We start from the raw sequence: 21,347 nt of genomic DNA on the forward strand, positions 1-21,347 counted from the left end.
GGGTTTGGGAGAGGTGGAGCCAGGCTCCACCCCTTCCAATCACACAGGTATATCACCTTCACCTGTGCACCTCATGGCTGACTCGGTGCTCACCTCAGGTCACCAATCAGTGGTTCAGGCTGTGATTCAACAGTTCCCATACAACTCATCCCTATGTTTGATCCTGCAAATGGTCAAACAGGCAGTTCTTCAACCCATGGGTAATGGCAGAAATGTGGGGCATGGGACAAATTGCCTAGTCTATATTTCATGTCACTCTTTTGCCTATAACATATTGCTGGTTGGCTGTACCATGTGAGGAGAAAAATATGTTTTCAAGCCCAATGTATTTTCCAAACACATGTATTCTAACACACAGCTACAAATAATGTTAAGGCATAATAAGAGTCATCCGTTATCGCTTCATTGTTCACAAAGCTCTTACAGTTGCTAACAAAAGTAAGAAACAACTTTTGCTGCAGTGTTTTTGCTTTGCTTTCCTTTGCTTCAGTATTTTCTTTTACGTGACTGCTTCAGCCCACCATAGCCATCTGACACAACACACTATTGAAAAATTGAAGTTTAGGCTGAAGAACACAATAGGACTCTAAGAATAGCTCTTCTCAAAAGCTCTGTGCATAAGCAACAATTTTCTTGTTGTACTGTTTCAAACTGCAGGCAAACCAAGCTTTTCCATCCAGAAGCACTGTACTTATGAATCTCATTGATTTAAGTTCAACCATTGGAGAAATTAGGTATGAATGTGAATAAAGATACCAGACCTTTCAAATACAGCGCTGCAGTAAAAGCCCAAATAATTACAATCTGTCATTAAAAGTAAAAATCGGACAAAAAAACAAAAACAAAACCAAAGGAGGTGGAACCCTGGAAGGACAGCTTACTGTTTCTCTGGGAGAAACCGCTGTCTTATAAAGAGGAAAAAATTAGGAAATTCAAAGCAGTGCTTTACATAGAGATTCCTCTGCATTATTCTCCCATCTCTCCATTCAGTTTGTGAGCTGCTTTAAAAATGTTTTTTCTTTCAGTTCTATTAAATTCCAATCAAAAATCAAGAAACAGAAATGAATAAAATGAATAAATGTGTATGCAGTTGGCATAAACTGGTTCCCAACTTTCTCTTCTTTTTTGGAAACTTTAAACCAAAGGGGTAGAAGCCAATGCTGAATTCTCCTTTTCTAAATATACCTTTCAAAAGAAGAACACAGAAAATGGCACTGGGGTATTAAATACATCTATCATGATCTTTTTCTGGATGTAAAATAAACTCCATGTATAATCCCTTTACGTTTCATTTATGAAATTTAAATAAAAAGCTCCTGCCTTTTTACCAGTTGGAGATATTTTAGATAAACATTTGAAAACTTAATTTAGTTGAGTTCAAAATCTAAATTTATCTTCAAATCTGTCTTCTCATAAAAATAAGCTATAAAACTATAAAAATTTGCCTGCACCTACTTCTGTTCTGTCCTTCAAGGACATCAGACTACTCGTGCAGTACTTCTCACTAGAAAAGATTGCTTGCACAAGACTTGCATTTTAAAAGATTGTAAAGAAGATATAAATAGTCCATTTCCAATGCTTTCTTATTCAGTAGTCCCTGAGTTTCCAGGGCAAACAATTCTCTTCTCCATCTCATCAATATCTAAGGAATGATTCTAATAGACTTTTATTCTCAGGCTTGCTTCAGACAAATACAAAATTGGGTCAGAGAACTCTCAGGGTTCTTGTTTGTTTTTTAAATGCACTTGCTCCACACTTCAATTTTTATTATTATCTTTACCAAAGAGATTCCACTTTTAAGCATTCTAAAATTTTAGAAAGAAGCAAATCTTGCTTCTCTATAAAATGTAGTGCCTCAAGCAGATGAATCCATAGGACAAAGATTGTTTCAGCTCAGAATAAAAAGAAAATACTCTGAATTGTACCAAGAGCTATCTGCTATGGACTAAATAATGATACTGAAAATAATGCAATATAGTAGCATATCGTCCCTTTCCATCACTATCAGTTGGGACAAAACCTTTCCTGTTACCACTCTAAACATTTCCTTAACTCGATTTCTTGAAATGTGATAGGGAGAATCCTGTTTCAACAATGGCAGAATTCCTAAGACTCACATGTACCATCTGTATTAAGATATCCATCCACAAAGTCTGATACAAGAAACCCAGATGTGAGAAATGAGAAGACAGTCCCTAAATCTTCTCCTGTGGAGAAAGAATCCCTCTATTACCTTCCCGAGAAAGAATCTTTATATTACTTTTCCCTGTAGAGCCGGGCATTTTACACAGCAATGAAGTGACAACTAGTTCTCTCACAAGGAATGGACAGAGAAGTTAAACCTTATGGAATGTGAGTCAGGTAAGGGAACCTGAGAATTTGTCAGTGATGTCTTCATATAAGTGTGTTTTTTAATGCTACTGCAAAGAGTAATGTTCTGCTGTATCATTATGGACAAGCATTTCTGTACACTGATAAGTACATGTTTGAAAACAGAAAAAGCTGATAACTTGTATGATTACACAGGAGTCCAGCTCTGAAGCTATCTTACACAATTGTCTACACACCAGGGAATAAAAAGAAAGCTGGAAAAAAAATGCAAACTGTGCACATTTTGTTTTTTGACTACTGGCATGTCTCGACACTGTCTATTCAGAGATGTGCAATCATTATTTATTTAATACATTCCAGATAGGCATTGTACTGGAAACAAAATACACGACTGACTTTTATATATATATATAAAAAATACAGTTATTTTACTAAGAAGGCCTGCAAGCTTGATAAAGGGTTATTTTAGTTGGTTTGAAAATAATTTTAAGTATTCATGTCAATCACCAGATTCTGACATGTTTTAGAGGTTTTACTGTAATAAGTCTCACTTAAAAGAAAATTAACACTCCACTCCTTGAGGCTCTGTAAAGAGAACAAGGTTCAAAGAAGCACAAAAGCATGAACACAAATGAAAACCTCCAGGCTGACTAAGATGTCAGCAGTGGGTTACCTTTTCCAAAAGGAAAAGCCATTACCATTTAAGAAGATGAATTAATTTTCATCTTTCAAGCTACTAGCACTTTCAAACACTGCAACTACAAGTAAATTTAGGACTATATATTTCATAAACAATCCCCTCAGATAACGGCTACTGCATTACTGAACATAGTACCCTTCTTGGGTATAACACAGATAAATATTTGAAATAGAAAGGATGAGCACAGCTGTAAAAAGAAAATGTTGCTTATAGTCGCAGATTACAGATTAATAACTTCAGCAATAATATATGCCCAAGGACTCAAAGTAAACCAGGAGACAAATTATCAGTATTTTCTTCCTTAAAGAAGTTCATCACAGATGAAACCTTCAACCAGACACTAAGATAAGTCCAGCAACAAACAGTTATCTTTCTGGAATATATTCCATACTTTGTAAAAGGTAACTTCTGTAGATTAGGTCTTCAAAATCTAAGTCAAAATCCATTCCCAGTAAAATATAAACTGTTTTCAGGTAGCAAATTTTAATACAAGTGGCACTATTGGGGATAAATTACAGAGGGGATATTTATTGGGGATAAATTACAGAGATGATCAAACCAGAAAAAAAATAAATTCAATTATGACATTAACTGATTTCAAACAAGAAAGTAACAAAGTATTGATGAAATAAAATGACCATAGAAAAGAAAAACAGAGTAGCAGACATTGCTGTTGCCCACAAACTGAAAATAGAGTGCACTGATCTTCAGAACCAATTTGCTGCTGTGAATAACACCTGGCTTATCAAGCTACTTCAGACATCACAGGGAACACCCATATACCTATGCAAGTACTGTGACATTACTGTTCTGACATTCGAAATATCGAAGAATTGAAATCCTGCCTACAGGAGCCTTAGCAAGTAACACTGCAGTAGAATATGCAGAGCAAAACAAACAATTGTACAGTCGTCGCAAGACCTGTCAGACTTTTATCATATCTGTGACTACAGTGAACAAATAGCAAAATATGTTTTCTAGAAATACAGACAACCAGAGACATACCAGTCGAGTCTACCGATAGCATCAACATATCCTATTCACCATGTCTGAAATAATCAAAGTGCTCTATTCACCCTACAGTTTGGTTTAGAAAAGAAGTATTGGAGATACTTGAATTCTAACCACAAAACATTCTAAATCCACTATGGAGCTCAAAACAAATAGGTATAAAGTATAACACTCAATAAATAATATTTTCATAATGTGCTTAAGTTTTTTCAAAGTATGAAAGTGTTATTAATCAGAATTTAATCACTTCCAACAGAAAACTATTGTCTGTGATGTAACTGATTTACCTATCTGGGAAGTAAAGCATCACTGATATTCACAGAAAACAAGAACTCATCTGAACAACTCAGCAATGGAAACGCCAGCCTTGATATCACTAAATGCAAAGCATGACAGAAGTTCATCCAAACAATACAGATAATGCTTACAACGCCATTTCTTTCATCCTCAGAGTAAAAAAAAAATTATTATTTTTTTGTTTGTTTGTGGACAAATTTGTAAACTGAAGAAAACAGTATCAATAATGCTTTTTTGAAGAGTGCACTCTCATGTATAACAGAAATCACATTACACATGCCAGGGATTAATGAAATCTGAAAACTTCTTACCAAGTACCCCGAGGCGGTAGTTGACCGTGATGACGATCACGTTCCCATAACTTGCTAGAACACTGCCATCATATAAATTTCCAGTGCCTTCCATGTAGGACCCTCCATGAATATACACCATCACAGGCTTAGGTCCTCCACTGTCCCGGATGTCTGGAAAAAATATTAGGACACACTGTACCTCAAGAAAGCATCAAATAAGATACATGCAATATTTATTTTATTTAGTGAGGTTATTTTTCTTGAAGTGTTTCTCAAGCAACATATTGACGTAAGAAAATGGGCAGCTGGGCATAAGTGTTTCCTTGTGGCTTGCAAACTTACATCTAGAATGCATATTTTTGAAACACTTATTGGCCTCAGTAAAGCAGAAAGGGACTGAAAATGGTAACGCTTGCTCAAGCACAACGGGACCGTGGTGTGATTGTGTTCCTGATGAACTGGATGTAAAATGTCTATTAATGTCACTGTGAGCATATTTCCACACAGCCTGAGCACTTCAGAAAATCTCAGCCCATCCTTCTGCTCACTTAGCTAAAAGCAATCCACCACATTAAGATAAAGCAGCTTTCTCCTCATGCACAAAGTTGCTTAAGGCTTCCAGTGTGATGGATCAATAATTTATAATTCTTTATAAACTTATAAGTGAGCTGTCTTGGGAGTTCAGAAGCTCAAAATTTTAGAAATGACTTGGAAGCTGTTTAACACTCAGACCTCAGGTACACGTTATATTATAACCTGAGTAACCTGATGTTTAAGGAGTGTGGTACATAATTTACTGAACTGTGGCGAGGACTTTCTGCTACACCTGAAAGGGATGACCCTGCATTCAAAGACATCGCAAGGCTCCTAAATGTGACACTGAACTCAAGGAACAATTTTAAATCTCAGAGGCTCTACAACTCTTTTAGAAAATTAGATATTGATGTACCTTTGGAGGTTTCTTTTTAATGAGTACGTTGGTTAGGGGATCCTTTCCCTCCCAAATTGTGTGATTTTTAGATGGGTACACCTACTCAGGACAACACCTGGAATATCTGAAGTTTAGTGAAATCCCGAATCATCACTGCTTCTCGTAAGGACTGCTCTTGTGCACCAACTTAAAGAAACTGTTAACTGAGGAGTGGTGGAATAATATATGCTTGTAAAGGTTTCCTTTACTTTGATTGGAAAGAAAACAGCTAAAATGCAAATTTATACTTTTCATTTGTCTGGATTAAATTGTATTTTGAGCTAATTTAGCAGCTGTGTCTTTTCCCCCATCTGACATGTGTTCTAATATTCCATTCTAGCAGTCCCTAAAAATAATAACAGGGGAGCACATGAAAACTTCCCAACGAGGAACTGCATTGCACATTCTAGTTCAAAAATGTTTTTGTCATTATGAGAGCATTCAAGTGAATTCCCTGATTACTCACTTCAGCATTTGAAGAAATCTCAGATGTATTGTTCATTCCTTCAATTTGGATGAATCTTATTTAAGATTCTACTAGGCAGGATCACTCTAGACTTGAATGAATTGTTCTGAAGCACTGTGAGGAGTTCTAGGGAAGGGCAGTTAAACTAAAAGCTGTGCTTTGAAAATGTGATGAAAAAGATCAGCACAGATGTGTCTGTTTATAGAAAGCCAGGTGCTACTATTATTTGGATATTGACTGTGATTTGAAGAAAATGCCAGAACGGTCAAGATCAGAAATTGGAACTTCAATATTAGAAGTATTAGAACAATCACTTATTCAAGACCAAAAGGATGATAAAAGGTTGTACACGAAATTGCTTGTATTGCTTTCCTCACTCAAGCATACAGTAAGGGCTTTCCAACAAGCAATTTTCAAACTGCAGTGCTAAGGAGATTACTTCTCCTCATTGTCCATGCAATAGAATTATGAGCTCCTGATGTTAAAAATCTACACCAAGGAAGAAGTATTTGGAAATTCCCACCCTGCTTTCAGTAGATGGCACACTCATAGCTTGTGCCTTTCTCATCATTACTATTATTTGGTACAATTATGGAAGAAACAATAAATTATTAATCTGAAATCATTTTCTGACTGTTCCCAGCAGAAACTGTACACACTTAATTGTGTGCTTGGTGGTAGCACAGGGGGAGACTGTCTCAGAATTCTTCTTTAATTAAAATTACATAGAATTACATGGCACCAACTGTGAACAGTAATGAAATGTTGGTAGCACTGGTCTGTTTATCTGGGAAATAATACTGGGATATTTAGAAAAGGATGGGTGTCTTTCTTCTGAGAAAAGCACACATTTGTGATTAAAATCAGACACAATTTACTCTGAGTAAATTCTGTGCCGTATTTTTGTTATTTCCTGTCACTAGGACGTTTGTAAACATCACAGGCAGATAAAGAAAGGCCAATTTTAAACTCGAAAAGATCATTGCAGCTCCCTGTGCAGGAGTCCTTCAGGAGTGATCTCTGAAAACTACAGTTTTTGTATATGTTCTGACACACATTAATTATAGATACTCATGGATGTAGATGAACATGGAAGTAGCTTGCTCTGAACAGGCCTAAATAATTGGGGCGCAAATGTGACATTTCATCCAAGAAATGTAGATTCAGGTACAATTTAATCTAGCTGTGTACATTTTATAAAGTGCTGCTTTAAATAAAAAGACACACAAGCAATTTAGAGACGCACAGTAACAGTGCTGTCCAAGACCTTTCTCCAATTCCACTCTTCTGTTTTTACTCACACAGAAAGTAAGTTTTGAGCGCAATGATTTGTTTGGCTTTAAAGCATTAGTTTATAAAACATATAAGTAGGTCTTACAACATTGCTGTGAACAACCTTATTTATATGCTGTATACATTAACTTTCTTATTATGATTTCCATCATCTCTCTTCTGTACCTTCCTAATGTTTGTTGTGACTGCTTTTTATGCCAGCTCTTAATTACATTGCAGGCAATTTAGGAACGGGGCTATTCTTTATTCTGTGTTTGTTATATCACACAACAGGGAACTGGGTCTGACTGTGAATATTGGCCACAATTGTCATATATAACAAAACATAATTACACAGTCAGTCATTTGAAGCTGATGTGAGTGGGCCACGTGACTTCAGTTTAATTTGCAGAAAACAACCAAAACAGGAAAGGAAGGAATATTCCTGGGAGAGAACTCCTCACAGCATTTGCAAAATGAAAAATCTGAATTTTATGAAATTTAATTTCTAAGTAAAAATTGTGAAATTGTAATGTCGACTGTTAAGAAAATGTTGAGGGTGTTTTGGAACATGAAGTGACAGTGAAGCAGCAGATGACCTTTAGGTAGGTTACAGTAAAACCCATATATTCCTTACACAGGTCATCATTGGACAAAAGTGGTGCAGTTTCATGAACATTTTTTCCTAAAAGAGTTAATGGAGCATAGTAGCAATCAATGCAATACTTCTGATTGTTTAAAAGCCCTTTGGAAGTATGCAATCTTTCAGTTCAATCAAACTCCACATAGATGCAAGCTTTAAATTAGCAAGTGCCCTTATCAGTACTAATACGTAAACACCCAATTAATGTCATATTTTAAATGTGTGATCTTAGCTAGATGGCCTGAAACTGCTAAAATATCTGTTGGATATTTTATATTAAAAGATCGCCTCTACCTATCAAGTTTCAGCTAAATAAAAATAACTCCCTTCCTTTCATTTCTTTTTATACTTATCAAACCAAAGGATCATTTGGGCCACCCTGGAATGCCTAATTACACTCTCCTGAAAGAAAGGGATTTGAGATCCTGGTGAAGGTCTATAAAAACACATTTTACAATGTAAAGAAAGGTAAGGGATGGAAATTTTGAAGGCTGCTACAGGTATGCATGTGGAGCATGCTGTAATTACATTGAGATCTCAATGGCCAGCTAAGTAGCAATTTTAAGCTGTTAAAGAATGGCCAGAAATGCAAAAGCTGAGACTCTTCACTGCAGAAGCAATACTTGACACTGATAAAAATACAGCAGAGCACAAAAGAGGTCCTTAAACTAAAGGTCTGACAACATTTTTGCTATGCATTTTTTTTTTTTAAGTCTTAATAATATCACTTTGAAAATTCATCATCTGGATTGAGCTTCTCTGTGTAAAGAGAAAATGCCATTGTTTAAATTTAATATGCAAATAACATGACAATCTGTACATCAGAGCTGGAATCACAGACCTATCAGGAATGGGTGATGGAATGAATGGAAGATTTCTATGTGTATCTGTCAACAAGTCCATCCAGAGCGGTAAAATTTGTGCTGCTCCTGCCTGGATGGATCTCATTAGGGGCCATAATTAAAGCTGGAATGCACGGCTGCTTTGTGAGGTAAATGAACGTGTTCTGCTGTTTACTGATCTCTGAAGTCCAAAAATGTACAACTAGAGCCAGACGGAAAGATTGTTTCTCTCCCCATTTCTTACCATGACAGCTGAAAGCAGACGGAAAGCTAAACTTAGCAACCTAGTCTATTTTAATACTAATAGAGCAATAGGATTTTCTGGAAAAGATCCTGATTTCTGAAATGCTTTCTTCTCCTGTGCCAGTGAAGCCACAGTCTGTTAAGCATATGAACGAAATTGCAGATGGATTTTGCATCATTAGCAATTTAAAATTGAAGAGTGAATTTTGTTTTTGATTTAAAACATGCTCTGGACCAAGAACTTCCTTCATTCTATGAAGTTCAATGGCCCCTGTAAGGCAGAGCATCGTACTAAATGATCGGAATGATCACAGTTACAGCCTGTGAACAAACAGCAACATCTGTTCCCAATCTGTCTCCTATTTCACAGGAGGGATTGGAATGGAGAAGGGAAGAATAGCTGCATCTAGCAATTACTCTGCAGCCCTCACTTCGAGGCATGCATTGACAGTTCCCTGCTTTGCTGTGGACACGGCATCTGCATTCCTCACTATGTCTGTATTCCTCATTTCTAAAAATGGAATAATAGCATTCCACTATCTCAGAAGGATGTTGTGACAGTGAATACATTAAAAATTGAGATGCTCAGATAACACTGGGGACTAAATAAGGATCTAAGATTGACAGATTGATTTTCTAAGTAATGTGTGTATGACAGAATGGTGGATGGGAAGAATTCATTTGTGAGCAATCCTTCATGGATATTTAATACAGCACTAACTACTTAGAAGTCCAGTTGTGATCACTGATATGTAGTCTGATTAATAAGTTGTGTTGCTGTATTAAGTCACGCTAGGAATTTTAGCATACAGGAAATAAGAGCACATAAATTGCTTCTTCTTTGTTTTCTCCTGTAGCCATATTAAATGAAGTCAAAGTATTGCTTTACCAAAATTAAAACTGCTAGAAATATATTAACACTGCCAAGATATTTTGCTTTTTAAACCAAATTTCACTTCTAGACTGTGTGCACACTTGTGGAAGGTGCTGTTCATTCAGCTGCTGAATGACTTATATTTTGGTTCTATGCCAGATATTGTTTATCAGCATGTCAGCAAATAGGCAAATCCACCACTGCTACAAAGACTCAAAGGTGCTCACTACTTGCACACCTTTTTGCCACTCTTATTTTTGGTGCCTGCCCAGGTAATTCGATGCTCACTGAAAACAGGTAAGCAATTTCAAGAAAGGGTTACACAAACAAGAACGCTATCAGACTGGAGGGAAAAATGAGATATTTATATAATTTGACAGTGCACACATTTCACATCGGTAAAATCTGAATACACCTTCATTTTTTAAACAGCAAATTTGCAGATCATTAGCTGGTAATGTGCACTACTGCCTTTGGGTCTTTTGAAAACAAAAATGAAAAATGATCTAATTAAGCTTGGTCCACTGGTTGCAGCTCGTACCAGAGATCCATGTTTGACTGCTGATTCCAGTGCTTGCGCTGACAAGGTTTGGCCAGCAATACTGGTAGTGACACGTGGTGGATAGGAGGAGGATTATTGAACACTGTTTTAAAATGAAATTTTCTAATCAAACTCTGATGCTTGAGTGACACAACACAGAATACTTTCTAGGCATTTGAGCCAAGGAGTTGCTATGAGAGATTTTTCACTCAGTTAGGCTTAATACAACAAATGTAAGTGGGAGCTCTGAAATTCTTAAGTAACATAGAAACCATCCTGGGCATTTTAGATATCACTGCACATCTGCTTATGTAGCTTGGATTCTCTGGCTACTGATTCCAACCACATCATTCATATAGTTTAGTGTGAGTTATATATTTTGGTCCCAGTTTACAACTGTAGTTTTAATCAGTACAAAAACCTATCAATGCAAAAGGCAAAGGGTTTAATAGGCAGATCAGAAATCTCTAGAGAAGTAAACATGGCTTTATACTTCCTTTCTCTTTTTTCCCCACTACTCATATCTAAATATATGAGAGGTAGTTTGTGAACTCCTCAGTTCTGCATATGCAACATGTGCTAGAGCTCCAATGCAGAGAACAGGTTCACAAAACGAACATCATCCAATGCAACTCCTCCCCTGAGATACCTGTGTCTCTCCTGGCCTCAGCACATGGGGTTTCTACTAACCCAGCAGACGTTCCCAGCAGCCTTCATTATCTACTGAACATAAAAATTTAAGCTTGCCCTGTCTCTCTGTGGCTCTGGAAATAGCGAACATCTAATTAATGCTTGCATTTTTCTATTGGCACAGAAAGGGGAACAAAAACCACCACTTGTATGCCAGAGAAAATTAATCCCAGGACCATAAAATACAGAGATTTATTAACGTTGTAAATGTGTTTATTTCCCTCTAGTTTGACTGCTGTGTTCTTACAGTCCTCTCTCTCCTACAGCTGTTGACGTGGGAGTTGGGTTTTCTCTGACATGGATGCACGTTCTCCAAAGACCGAGATCCCTACTCCTACTTGACTGTGTTAAACTGCTTTCTGATAGCAGCCATTCTGCTGAATTTTAGCAAACTGTTTTAGTAGTATCTTATAAGCATGTCTACTTAGACACTGACTCAACAAATGTTATGACATTAGCATCTGTCCTGGCAATTATACAGCAAATTAGGAGAAACATTAAGGTCCACTGGATGAATAAACCAGGTTTCAAAACGTTTCATAAAACATACTGTTAAAACAAGACAGGCTCAACTTTTACAGAGGCTAATTCACTGCAGCGTGTCTTAGAGAATTCAGAAGAATGTCCTTTGCCATGCTTTGTCATGAACTAATGTAAAAATGACTTGGTCTTACAGAGCTAAGTGGATCTGAATTACCATCCTCAGCTCTGAATAGAGAGAGCTTTTAAATGAGTTTTTCAATTAGGTCTTCTTTCAAGGATTGGGCCAGCTGGTGGCCTTTCATTTACATACTTAACTTTCCCTTTAGAAGAGGAACAAGGAAAATGAGAGAAGTTTGTGAGTTTACATGCAAAGCCTCTGTTCTGCATTGGCCAAGAAGCTGAATACTCATTTCTCTTCCTTCATCTTTTGTGATAAGACCAAAACAGATAATGTACTCCATGATTAGAATTTTATTGAAAGCCTTGCTGTTTACAAATTAGGCTGTATTGTAATATCTGGCCAAAAAAAAAAAAAAAAAAAGTTGACATAGAAACAAGTAGAAACTACCAGTCTCATACTTGTTTTACTCACTGACCATAAAAAAATATAAACTATGTACTTAAGATTCAGAACTTTGAAACAAATCTAATTCAAAGGATGAGACTGCTCAGGAGATAGAGCCCCTTGTTACCATTTTCATTGCCTTGAACAAAAATCAAATCTGCTCAGCTTATAACAGATATAATTCATAAACGGAATGGTATGCTTGACATTTCAAAGTTTAGATATTACTTGGTAATCGGGAATCTAAGGAACACAAGCAGATAGGCATCTTTGTATACTTGTAAAAAACAGATGGGATCAGATTCCTTTGGATGACATCAGTTTAGCTCCACTGAATTCACAGTCACTGCGCAGAGCCTCACCAACTGCAAGTACTGCAGCTGCTCCAGGGCTGCCCCTCATGTACAGGGAGGTGGGGTAGTCGTGCAATGACTTGTATTTGTTCAGGTCACAATGAATGCAGAAGGTTTTGTATTTGGGGAAATTCAGTTGCTTAAGAGACACTTTCTAAGTTTTCTGTATTTTTCCTTTTACGAACAAATCATTTGATAAGTTTATCAAACTGATATCAGTCAGTGAAAAAAAAAGAAACATCTTTTTACTTGGTGAAATACATAGGGTTAGAAAACATGCAAAAAGGTGTACAGAGAAACTTTAAAAGAGTGTTAGTTCAAATAGAATGGACAAAATTGAGTCAAAAGGTGGAATGCAACATATCAAAAGTCCATTTCAAGAAAACAAAAAACCCTCTGCTTTAAATATTGTTACTGTTTTGTATCAAAACGTAGAACTTAACAACATTTTCTTTTAAAAAATTTAAAATATATATATGTATAACAACAAGCAAGAAGACAAAACACATCAAAAATGGGAATAAAAAAAAAACTCTTCAAAAGAAGACAAGAAGTCAAAAAAAGAGGGGGAGAAAAAAGATTTTCAGGGATCCTTGTCATGCAAATCAGTTTGGCGGCAAAAAAAATACCTTCATCTTCAGCACCGTCATTATCACCTAAATCATCTGTCTGTTTCTTTGTAAGGGGACCTAGGATTGAAAACGGAGAAAATGGAGGAAAAAAGACAATTCAAGAATATACAAGACTGAGGAAAAAAGCAATGATATTAAATTCCCATGGACGTTTCAAGAAAAGCATTTGCAAGGAGGGAAATCTTAGTTTATAACCACCAAATTTTCATTCAGTTTTTAAATATTACAGCAAAACCTTCCCTAGGGGTATGGCTATTAGAAACAACTAGCACAAGAATCAAAGAGTGCCCAGTGCTTTATTTTTGTTAAATGAAGAATCAAAGCTTGTTTTCTAAAAGCATACCCACCATAATAAACTATAGAGAAGCACTTAATTTCTAATTAGGAGTAATGGAGATAAATGTCAAATTAACTTTCATTTGGTACAACCAGGTAACTAATAAACATCTGCATTTGGTTTGAACAAAACTTTCTGCGGAATGCAAATTCACATTTCTTTATTCTTTTTTGATAGATAGATTACATCTGCTTTTAAATACAACTGTCGTTTCCCTTGAAACCTTTGACCACCTGCTGAGGTATTTGTGAAGAAACATGGAAATCCATATGTAAAGTCAAAACAAACGTGAAATCCTAGACCGACTGACAACAATGACTTTTGCCATTGATTTCAGCGTGGCCAGGGTTTCTCCTACAGGACACAGCAGTTACACTGAGCATGGAATTGCAGTTTCAGCATGGGCAGAACGCATACACAATGATTTTTTTTATTTCCATAAATAGTTTGCAACACGATTATTTCTTGCCCAGCAATATATCATTAACAAAACAGACTCATCACATTTTCCAGTTGGAAAAACGCCCACGTTTTTTAGTGAGTAATAAAAATATACACCAGAAGGAAAGTCAAAGGCCATTTTGAAAATATTTCCACGTCATATTTTACACACTTACGCACAAACAAAAGACAGTTGGAACCCAGCATTATCTTTCCTTTTTTTTTTTTTTTTTTCCAGAGCTCTCTCATTTCCATGACATTCTGTAATTTGCATGCAAAAAAGCAATCAGTACAAACACAGGACTAACAAAAAAAAAAAAAGGCAGCCAAGCACAGAGTTGAAAACAAGAACCATCTCATGCATAAAATAGCAATAGACAAAAACACCGATGAAAAAAGATGAACGGTATGTGCTGATATTTGCTGTAGATGTAGGCAAGAGACATGCATTAAATCTGAGCACCACTGTTATAACATTTGCACTGAAAAAGCTTTTCTTTTACAGGATATTAGTCATTCAACATTAAACTTGTAGTTTTTTGGCAAAGTACTATGCATTTGAGTGATGCATTTAAAAAAAAATAATCAAAAATGTTCATACCAGGTGTATGGATTTGAGAAACAGAAACAACCCATGAAGTACCATGAGATTTTAGCTGCGAATTTAGGAGGTGGACCACACCACTGAAAACCGAAACTCAATGTCTTAATTACTACATCAGTCAGAAATATAGTTTAAAACTCATTCTAAATACAGAACCACTAGAATTATACACGAGAAATTAAACAAGCATGTTTATAGTTACAACTGCAATAACCATCCTGTAGGGTACAGAACCTTGGTGAACACAGTATGGCTTTTCCTAACAGAAATCCTGAATGTAATCCTTACAATATATATGGCATCTAGATACCAATTGTTTCTGAATACACACATTCAAATGACTTGTTGCCCATCATTCTCATACCACAGCAACTTACTTCCGAAAGAATAAAACTATATAAGATGTATGCAAAGAACAACAATTTCACAGTGGGTTTTCAGTACAGGAAGGATTAACTTAGAATTCCTAGAGGTGTGCATTTAACCACAACGGAGAACCGGGCACAGCCAAAGGTAAACGTACACACCTCATTTACATGGTTTGTGTATTAATTTTTAAAAGGTCACCAGAAAGGAATAAAGCAGTCTGTGGAAAGGTAAGCAGCATACAGTTCTCCAAATAACTTGCACAGAAAGGGGCACTTTTCTTTTCTGAATGAAACCACAGCAGGTATTACTTTTAAAAAACAGATACCTATCTGGCCTTTATGGCTCCAAATCTCAACAGCAGTTACACAGCACATTAAATATCACAGAATCCTTAAGGTCGGAAAAGACATCTAAGTTTAACTGGTTCAACAATGTTCAGTAATATCCAATAACACAAAGGACCAATATTACACTATAATGTTTTCAATACAGTGAAACATTATTTGGAATAGCTACTACAGATGACCAGGCTGATTTTATTATTTACAGTTGTGAGTTTCTCTGAAAGGCACAAATCCAAGCCATCTTCCTTACAATCATGCTGCAATACACACCATACCCAGATTCCTCCTCCAAAGGGACTACATGAGCTATTTTTAAGATGTCACAGGTAAACTTGCTTTCTTCTCCCTCTCTCTGCCTCACAGAGAAAGGAGAAGATTCTCTGCAGCTGACCACTTCATGTTTGCAGGTAGCTCAAAATGAAAGAAGTATCGTAACTTCTACACAGTTAACAGAAGAGTAATTATGTGCTCAGAAATAATTAAAGTCCAGCCTTACTAATAGCATTTCTTATCATTCCCTTTGATGAAGGAGTAATGTACTTTAAGCTCTCAAATACATTAAAGCTGATTACAAATTCTTGATTCAGCAGAAATTATCTGTGGCCTTTCAGACCACACGTGCACGGGAGGAATGGACGCTGGGGATGTCATTAGCTTCTTGGCCTCAGGAAGCTGTTCCTCATAAGAACTGACACTGTAAGTTGACACCATTTTATAAAACAACAGCACAAATCCTCTAAACTTAACAGATCCCTTCTTTTGTATATGTAGCCATTGTTTGGGCCTAAGAGTTCTCCTTTAGTAATGAGAAAAGTCAGAACAAATAAAGGACTTTTTACATTAGGTTAAGTAGATTCTTTGGATCTATCAATTTAGAAATCACCATAGTGATAATCATCCTTCAAGCTAAAGCGTCTGTGCAATAGAAAGGGAAAGAGGCGAGATTATCGAAGACTGCTGAAATAGCAGAGCTATTAGAATAATTCACTGGGTGGATTACAACTCCTTGGAATTTGTTAGTGCACATGTTAAAAGATGAACTAGACATATATAATCTTAAATTAGCAATTTCTTGACCATTTCTTCTTCATTTGTTCAGTTTAATTCAAAATTAAAGATCTGAAGTGAAGCTACCTTGCCTTTTTAGGCACTGCACAGATTCAAGTACAAAATAACCAATCCTCTGTTATTTGAACTATTTTTTTGTGCAATTTAAACTCTGCAGATGAATGAAAAAAAAGTCTGTGTTGAATTATCCACCTATCAGATGTTAGCTGAAACACAATGATGTGTTTTACCTATCTCATGGTTTTTAATTTAAAAGAAAATGATGATGAGTTATAATTAAGTCATCAGACCTCAACATTTTTATTGAAGAGAATTCCAAAAAATCAAAGTCTTATATGTTGAAATTAAAATATAACTACATAATAGGTTTTTTTATAAAGGTAATGACAAATTGAAAGATGCAGCACAATAGTCACCTGATGAATAATGTTATAATATCATCTTCTTTCATTTGAAAATTAGAATGCTGTCAGCAGAAGGAAAAGAAGTAGAATTCCTTACAGAAATGATATTCAGATGTACAAACGGAAGCTGGGTCTAACAGAAAAACTTAACTGAAAAAAATCTCTGCCACTATAATTTATTGCAATAGACAAAATAATCCACCTTACATTATCCCTTATTATTGTCTTGCTTTCACCACATGCTCCCTTCTTTCCTTATTTCTCCCCTGTAAACTCCTTTTATTTGCAGTGTACTTATTTGTAGAGCTTATCAGCAGGGCAAAGCTCTGGTTGTCTTTGCTTTTTGATGATAACATTTGCACTCATGTTTTAACAACAAATGACAGCACAAACCTCGACCGTTTCACCTCTTACTACCTGATCTGTGATGACAATCAAGTATTGTAATTAGAGCTGCAAGTAACTCAAATTTGCATCTACAAGTGAATGACAGGTGCAAATTGAACCCACAAAAGGGTTGCCAACTTTCTTCAAAAATTTAAATGTATAAATGCTTTGTCACTGAAGAAGCTATTCTGACACTTCACGACTCACTCCTGCTGCGTCTTTTATAAAAGCATATTGCTGAAGTGTCACACTAAGCATGTTTAATCCCAAACCTTTTTATTCACAAGATTAATCACACTGGGTGGATCTTGATTTCCCTTAAATCTGAAGGAACTTCATTACTGAACAGTAGATTTGCATGAATTTAAATGATATAAAATCCATGACGGTGGATAACATTTCACTTCTCTGCTTCCTTTTTCAGGTGCAGTCTAAAATTCCATGTATTCTCTGAGGTGAAGGCAGTCTATGTTCACGTATCCCATATGGAAAAGCCTAAATGAAGCCTCATTTCAGGCTTTAAATCCCATTCCCTTTCCCACTTTTCAAATCTAATTCCCTTTCTTGGTGGCCTTCGGTTACATGACATGCCTTACATGGAGTCACGCAGCACTACTAGAGAAGAAGGCAGGATAAGTACAGATTGCTGTGAGAGCCACAGTGCTCCACATCCCATCCACTCAGCCCCGAAGCATCACACAGAATATCCTCCAGCTGCCTGCCCGCACTGGGCAGCCCTACAGTGCCCTACAGAGCAGCTCTCTGGTGAAGCTTTGCTTCGCATCACCCCTGCACAGCAGCACATACCACCCATGAGGTCTGTCAGCAATTTTTCCTAACCAACTACAAAGCTGATATCCTAGATGAGTTATCCGCTAATCCTTACAGGTTTGCAACGTAAAACTTAGCTCGCACTGAGTTCAGTACCCTTAGTACAAGGAAGAAGCAAGTCAGTGGAGAAGAGCTGACAGCCTCATAATTATTCTGAACCATACTGACTTCTGTTCTAGTCCTTGGAAAAAAAAAAAAGTTACACTGGAGAGAGAGAAGGAGGGAAAGCTATTCGTTTGTCTTGCCAGTGGAATAAGGAGAGGAGTGGGCACCTGTGGTGAAGCTGCGGCTGTTCTTCCCATTGGGATTACCCATGAGCAAAAAGATGCCTCAAACAAACTGGGACTCTGTTGGCCGATGTTGACAGAGAAGAACAAAGCCTGTCCGTTTAACAAGAAACCCTGCAGATGAAGTGCATTCAGAGGAGAGAGATGGGAAAGCAGCAGATATGAAAAATGAAATCCATAACAGTCATACAGCAGTTATCACCAGCATCCACCGCTCTTGTGTGACCTCACCAGCCCGTATCACGTGTCCTCAGAGCTTTTAACACTTCACGGGCATTAATAATTCATGTTGTCTAACAGACACTCACATTCCAGGGTGACACAGCACTATAATGAATTGAATGCAACATTACACAGCTGCTCCACCACCTGAACTTCAAGATCATGAATCAATTTTCTCTCTCTACAGGTAATGACTACAATTCAGATCCTAATGAAGACTCATGCACATGTTTAACTTCAAGCTGCTGGATAAGTTCTCTGAAGTCAACAGGCTAAATCTCTAATAATGTAAAGATAGATCCACTACCATTAGCAGAACTGCTCCTATTTGCATCTGGCCAGGAGGTCAACTCAGAGTTGAAGTTAATGGGCACTGAGCATCCCAAATTTTGCGTCTGGTAAAAATCCCATCAGTTTTTCTGAAGATAAATCTGATCAACAAATAATTTGAATCTCTTGGCCATACTGTCAAAGCTCTGTGATTAAATTAAACTGTTTTTCTTCTTATATGGACCTTTTTATTTGCGAACAGAAAAAAACATGCTAAATTTCCTTATTTACGTTAATCAAATGCTTCCTAGCTTTTAGAAAGACATGAGTTTGATTCAGACCACAAACCTAGGAAAGTGCTGTTTAGCTCATGCTATACAATTGAAAAGTCATGCTAAGATCCAAACTTTAAATCCAAAATTAAAAGTATCGCTATATCAGTTTTAATATCAATACTAATCTTCATATTTCTTTTAAATATGTCCCCAGTGTTCTGTACAGCACTACAAATCAGGATGTGGTAAGCGAAGGGTGCTTTTCAAGCGCATATGAAGAGAGAGCCAAGAAAACACCATCAATTTCAGTAAAAATGGCACAGTTTGGGCGATTTGTTGATGTTTGTGTTCTCTTTGTGCTATTTTCTTTCTTTTAGGCAGTACTGGCCTTCAGAAATGTTAGAAAGCATTCTCTGCTACCTCTTACTCTAAATACTGAAATGATTTAAAATGCTCTTAGAATTTCTCATTCTATGTTTTTAAATTTGCCTTTCCATTTTCAGACATGGAATCACAAATCTTCCAGCAAATGCCATCAGTCTGCCCTGTACTGGAAAAGCCTTCCCCCCAACTAATTCTACTAACTGCAGAGGCTGTTGTCACAGCATCTGTGTAGTTTTGTTTATAGCACAGCTGAGCTTACCGTCTGGTTCTCAAGACCTAGTTCCATATCCTAATCAGAGCAAAAGTACCTTCATATAACCATGCCACTGAACATGGCAGAAATCAAGTTAATTGTGCTGAATATTTTCATATAAGGGTTTGCAATGAAATAAGTTCTCCCAGTCTTTTCTCCAAAGTTCTTCATGTCTTCTGCTTTTCAGTTATATGCTTTCCAGTTCCATAATTCATCGCAGTGCTGCAACCTGTGCAGTACTCTTACAGTCTTGCATATAATAGAGATCATAAGTAAGCTTTATTCTTCACGAGTTCCCTAGTATCAGTAAACCACCTCACAGAGCTGAAGTTCCTTAAAGTAGAGAGAGCACTTCATTTGTCAACCTTGCAATTCCCTCATATTAAATCCAAATCACTGTTTCTTGCCCTGTGTCAGCAGCAAGAAGAAAGATTGGGTTAAATTAGGCTGAACTGTACTTCTTTGGTAATTGTAAAGGTCTGCCCTCAACATTGTCCAGAATTCCCCAATTATCTAACACTGACACTGGTATCTATGGCACAGAGTTTCCTTCTTCTCACTGTTAAGTCCACATTTGTTTCTTGTGATCTCAGAGGCAGAGACAACGCTTGTGAAATTTTACATCTATCTTCACATAGGGACACATTTAAGTGTTTTAAGAGTAATACAATAAACTTTCTCCCAGGAAGGTAAAGGCCAATGATTTGTTTTGGTTATGTATGGCTATGTGGAGATATGTACACACACATATATACAGACAGGTTCTCCTATGTACGTTTTTAATAGAGATACTTCCCACAGATCTGATGCTCTGAGTATTACTGAAATATAAATAGAAATACATTAAAAAAAATCAGTAAGTACTAATACTGAAAACTTAAGTGTTCAGAACTACAGTCTTTCCATTAACTTGGATCTTGAAAAGGATACTCCAAGTCAGATATTTCACCACTATTCAAAGCTTTCAAGGCATCCTTAAAAGCCCTCTAAATAGAAACTGTGGTCACCAGCTTTGAGAAATATAATTGTGTTTGCCCTCATTACCACACCTTCTGACAGAATCAAAGTGCACAGCTCGGAGAAACAGAGATAGGAGAACTGAGGGGGCAGCACTTATGTAAGAGGCTGTCAAAAGAAGATTGCCTCACCTCAATCTTTTTTCTTGTATTTACAAACTGTATTCTTAGAAGAGCATAATTTTAGGTAGGAAAACTCAAAACATCTCAGCAATGGAACAGTCACAAAGCAAGAACAGCTCAGCCAGCACTTGAAGATCTGTAGGATCAAGTACTTGTCATAAGAGAAATCATTTTCATCTTGACATGTTTTCAATATTCGTGTGGTACTTGTTTTGAAACCACAGTTCACTTGCTCTGCACGTTATATTAAGAATTCCCAAATCAATAGATAAAAAAACCTTACACCGAATCGAGCATGAAGGGAAATCAGTGCATCACTTCTAATGTAGCAGAACTTACAGACAAGTGATGATACCAGAGACCACACACGTACAGATACTGCCAACTACTACGGAAGGACAGAAGGCTCAAAAAACTAATAGAAACTTCCCCTTAGTGACTTGACTACCTTAACATAGAAGCTGGTGAACAGGAAAGGATCATCAAAATAAAGCAGCGTTACAAAATGTCAGCTTTGGCTCTACAG

At 36.7% G+C, this 21,347-nt stretch overlaps 1 protein-coding gene across 6 annotated transcripts in view; it reads right to left on the reverse strand.

Moving 5' to 3' along the window:
- Window positions 1-21,347, reverse strand: part of NLGN1 (neuroligin 1) — a 264,175-nt gene that overhangs the window by 163,925 nt on the left and 78,903 nt on the right. For 3 of the 6 annotated variants that reach the window (XM_065748480.1, XM_065748478.1, XM_065748477.1), the window contains 2 exons: window positions 13,204-13,263; window positions 4,651-4,803 (listed from right to left, as the gene is read on the reverse strand). In XM_065748480.1, coding sequence (XP_065604552.1) covers window positions 4,651-4,803; window positions 13,204-13,263 — 213 coding nt within the window. The remainder of the gene's footprint in view (window positions 1-4,650; window positions 4,804-13,203; window positions 13,264-21,347) is intronic. The other 3 variants (XM_065748481.1, XM_065748479.1, XM_065748476.1) reach the window with 1 other exon arrangement.

The sequence above is a fragment of the Cyrtonyx montezumae genome, unplaced genomic scaffold, assembly GCF_038088225.1.
Source record: "Cyrtonyx montezumae isolate F1298 unplaced genomic scaffold, pur_monq_1.0 scaffold_5, whole genome shotgun sequence".
In the NCBI taxonomy this organism is placed as follows: domain Eukaryota; kingdom Metazoa; phylum Chordata; class Aves; order Galliformes; family Odontophoridae; genus Cyrtonyx; species Cyrtonyx montezumae.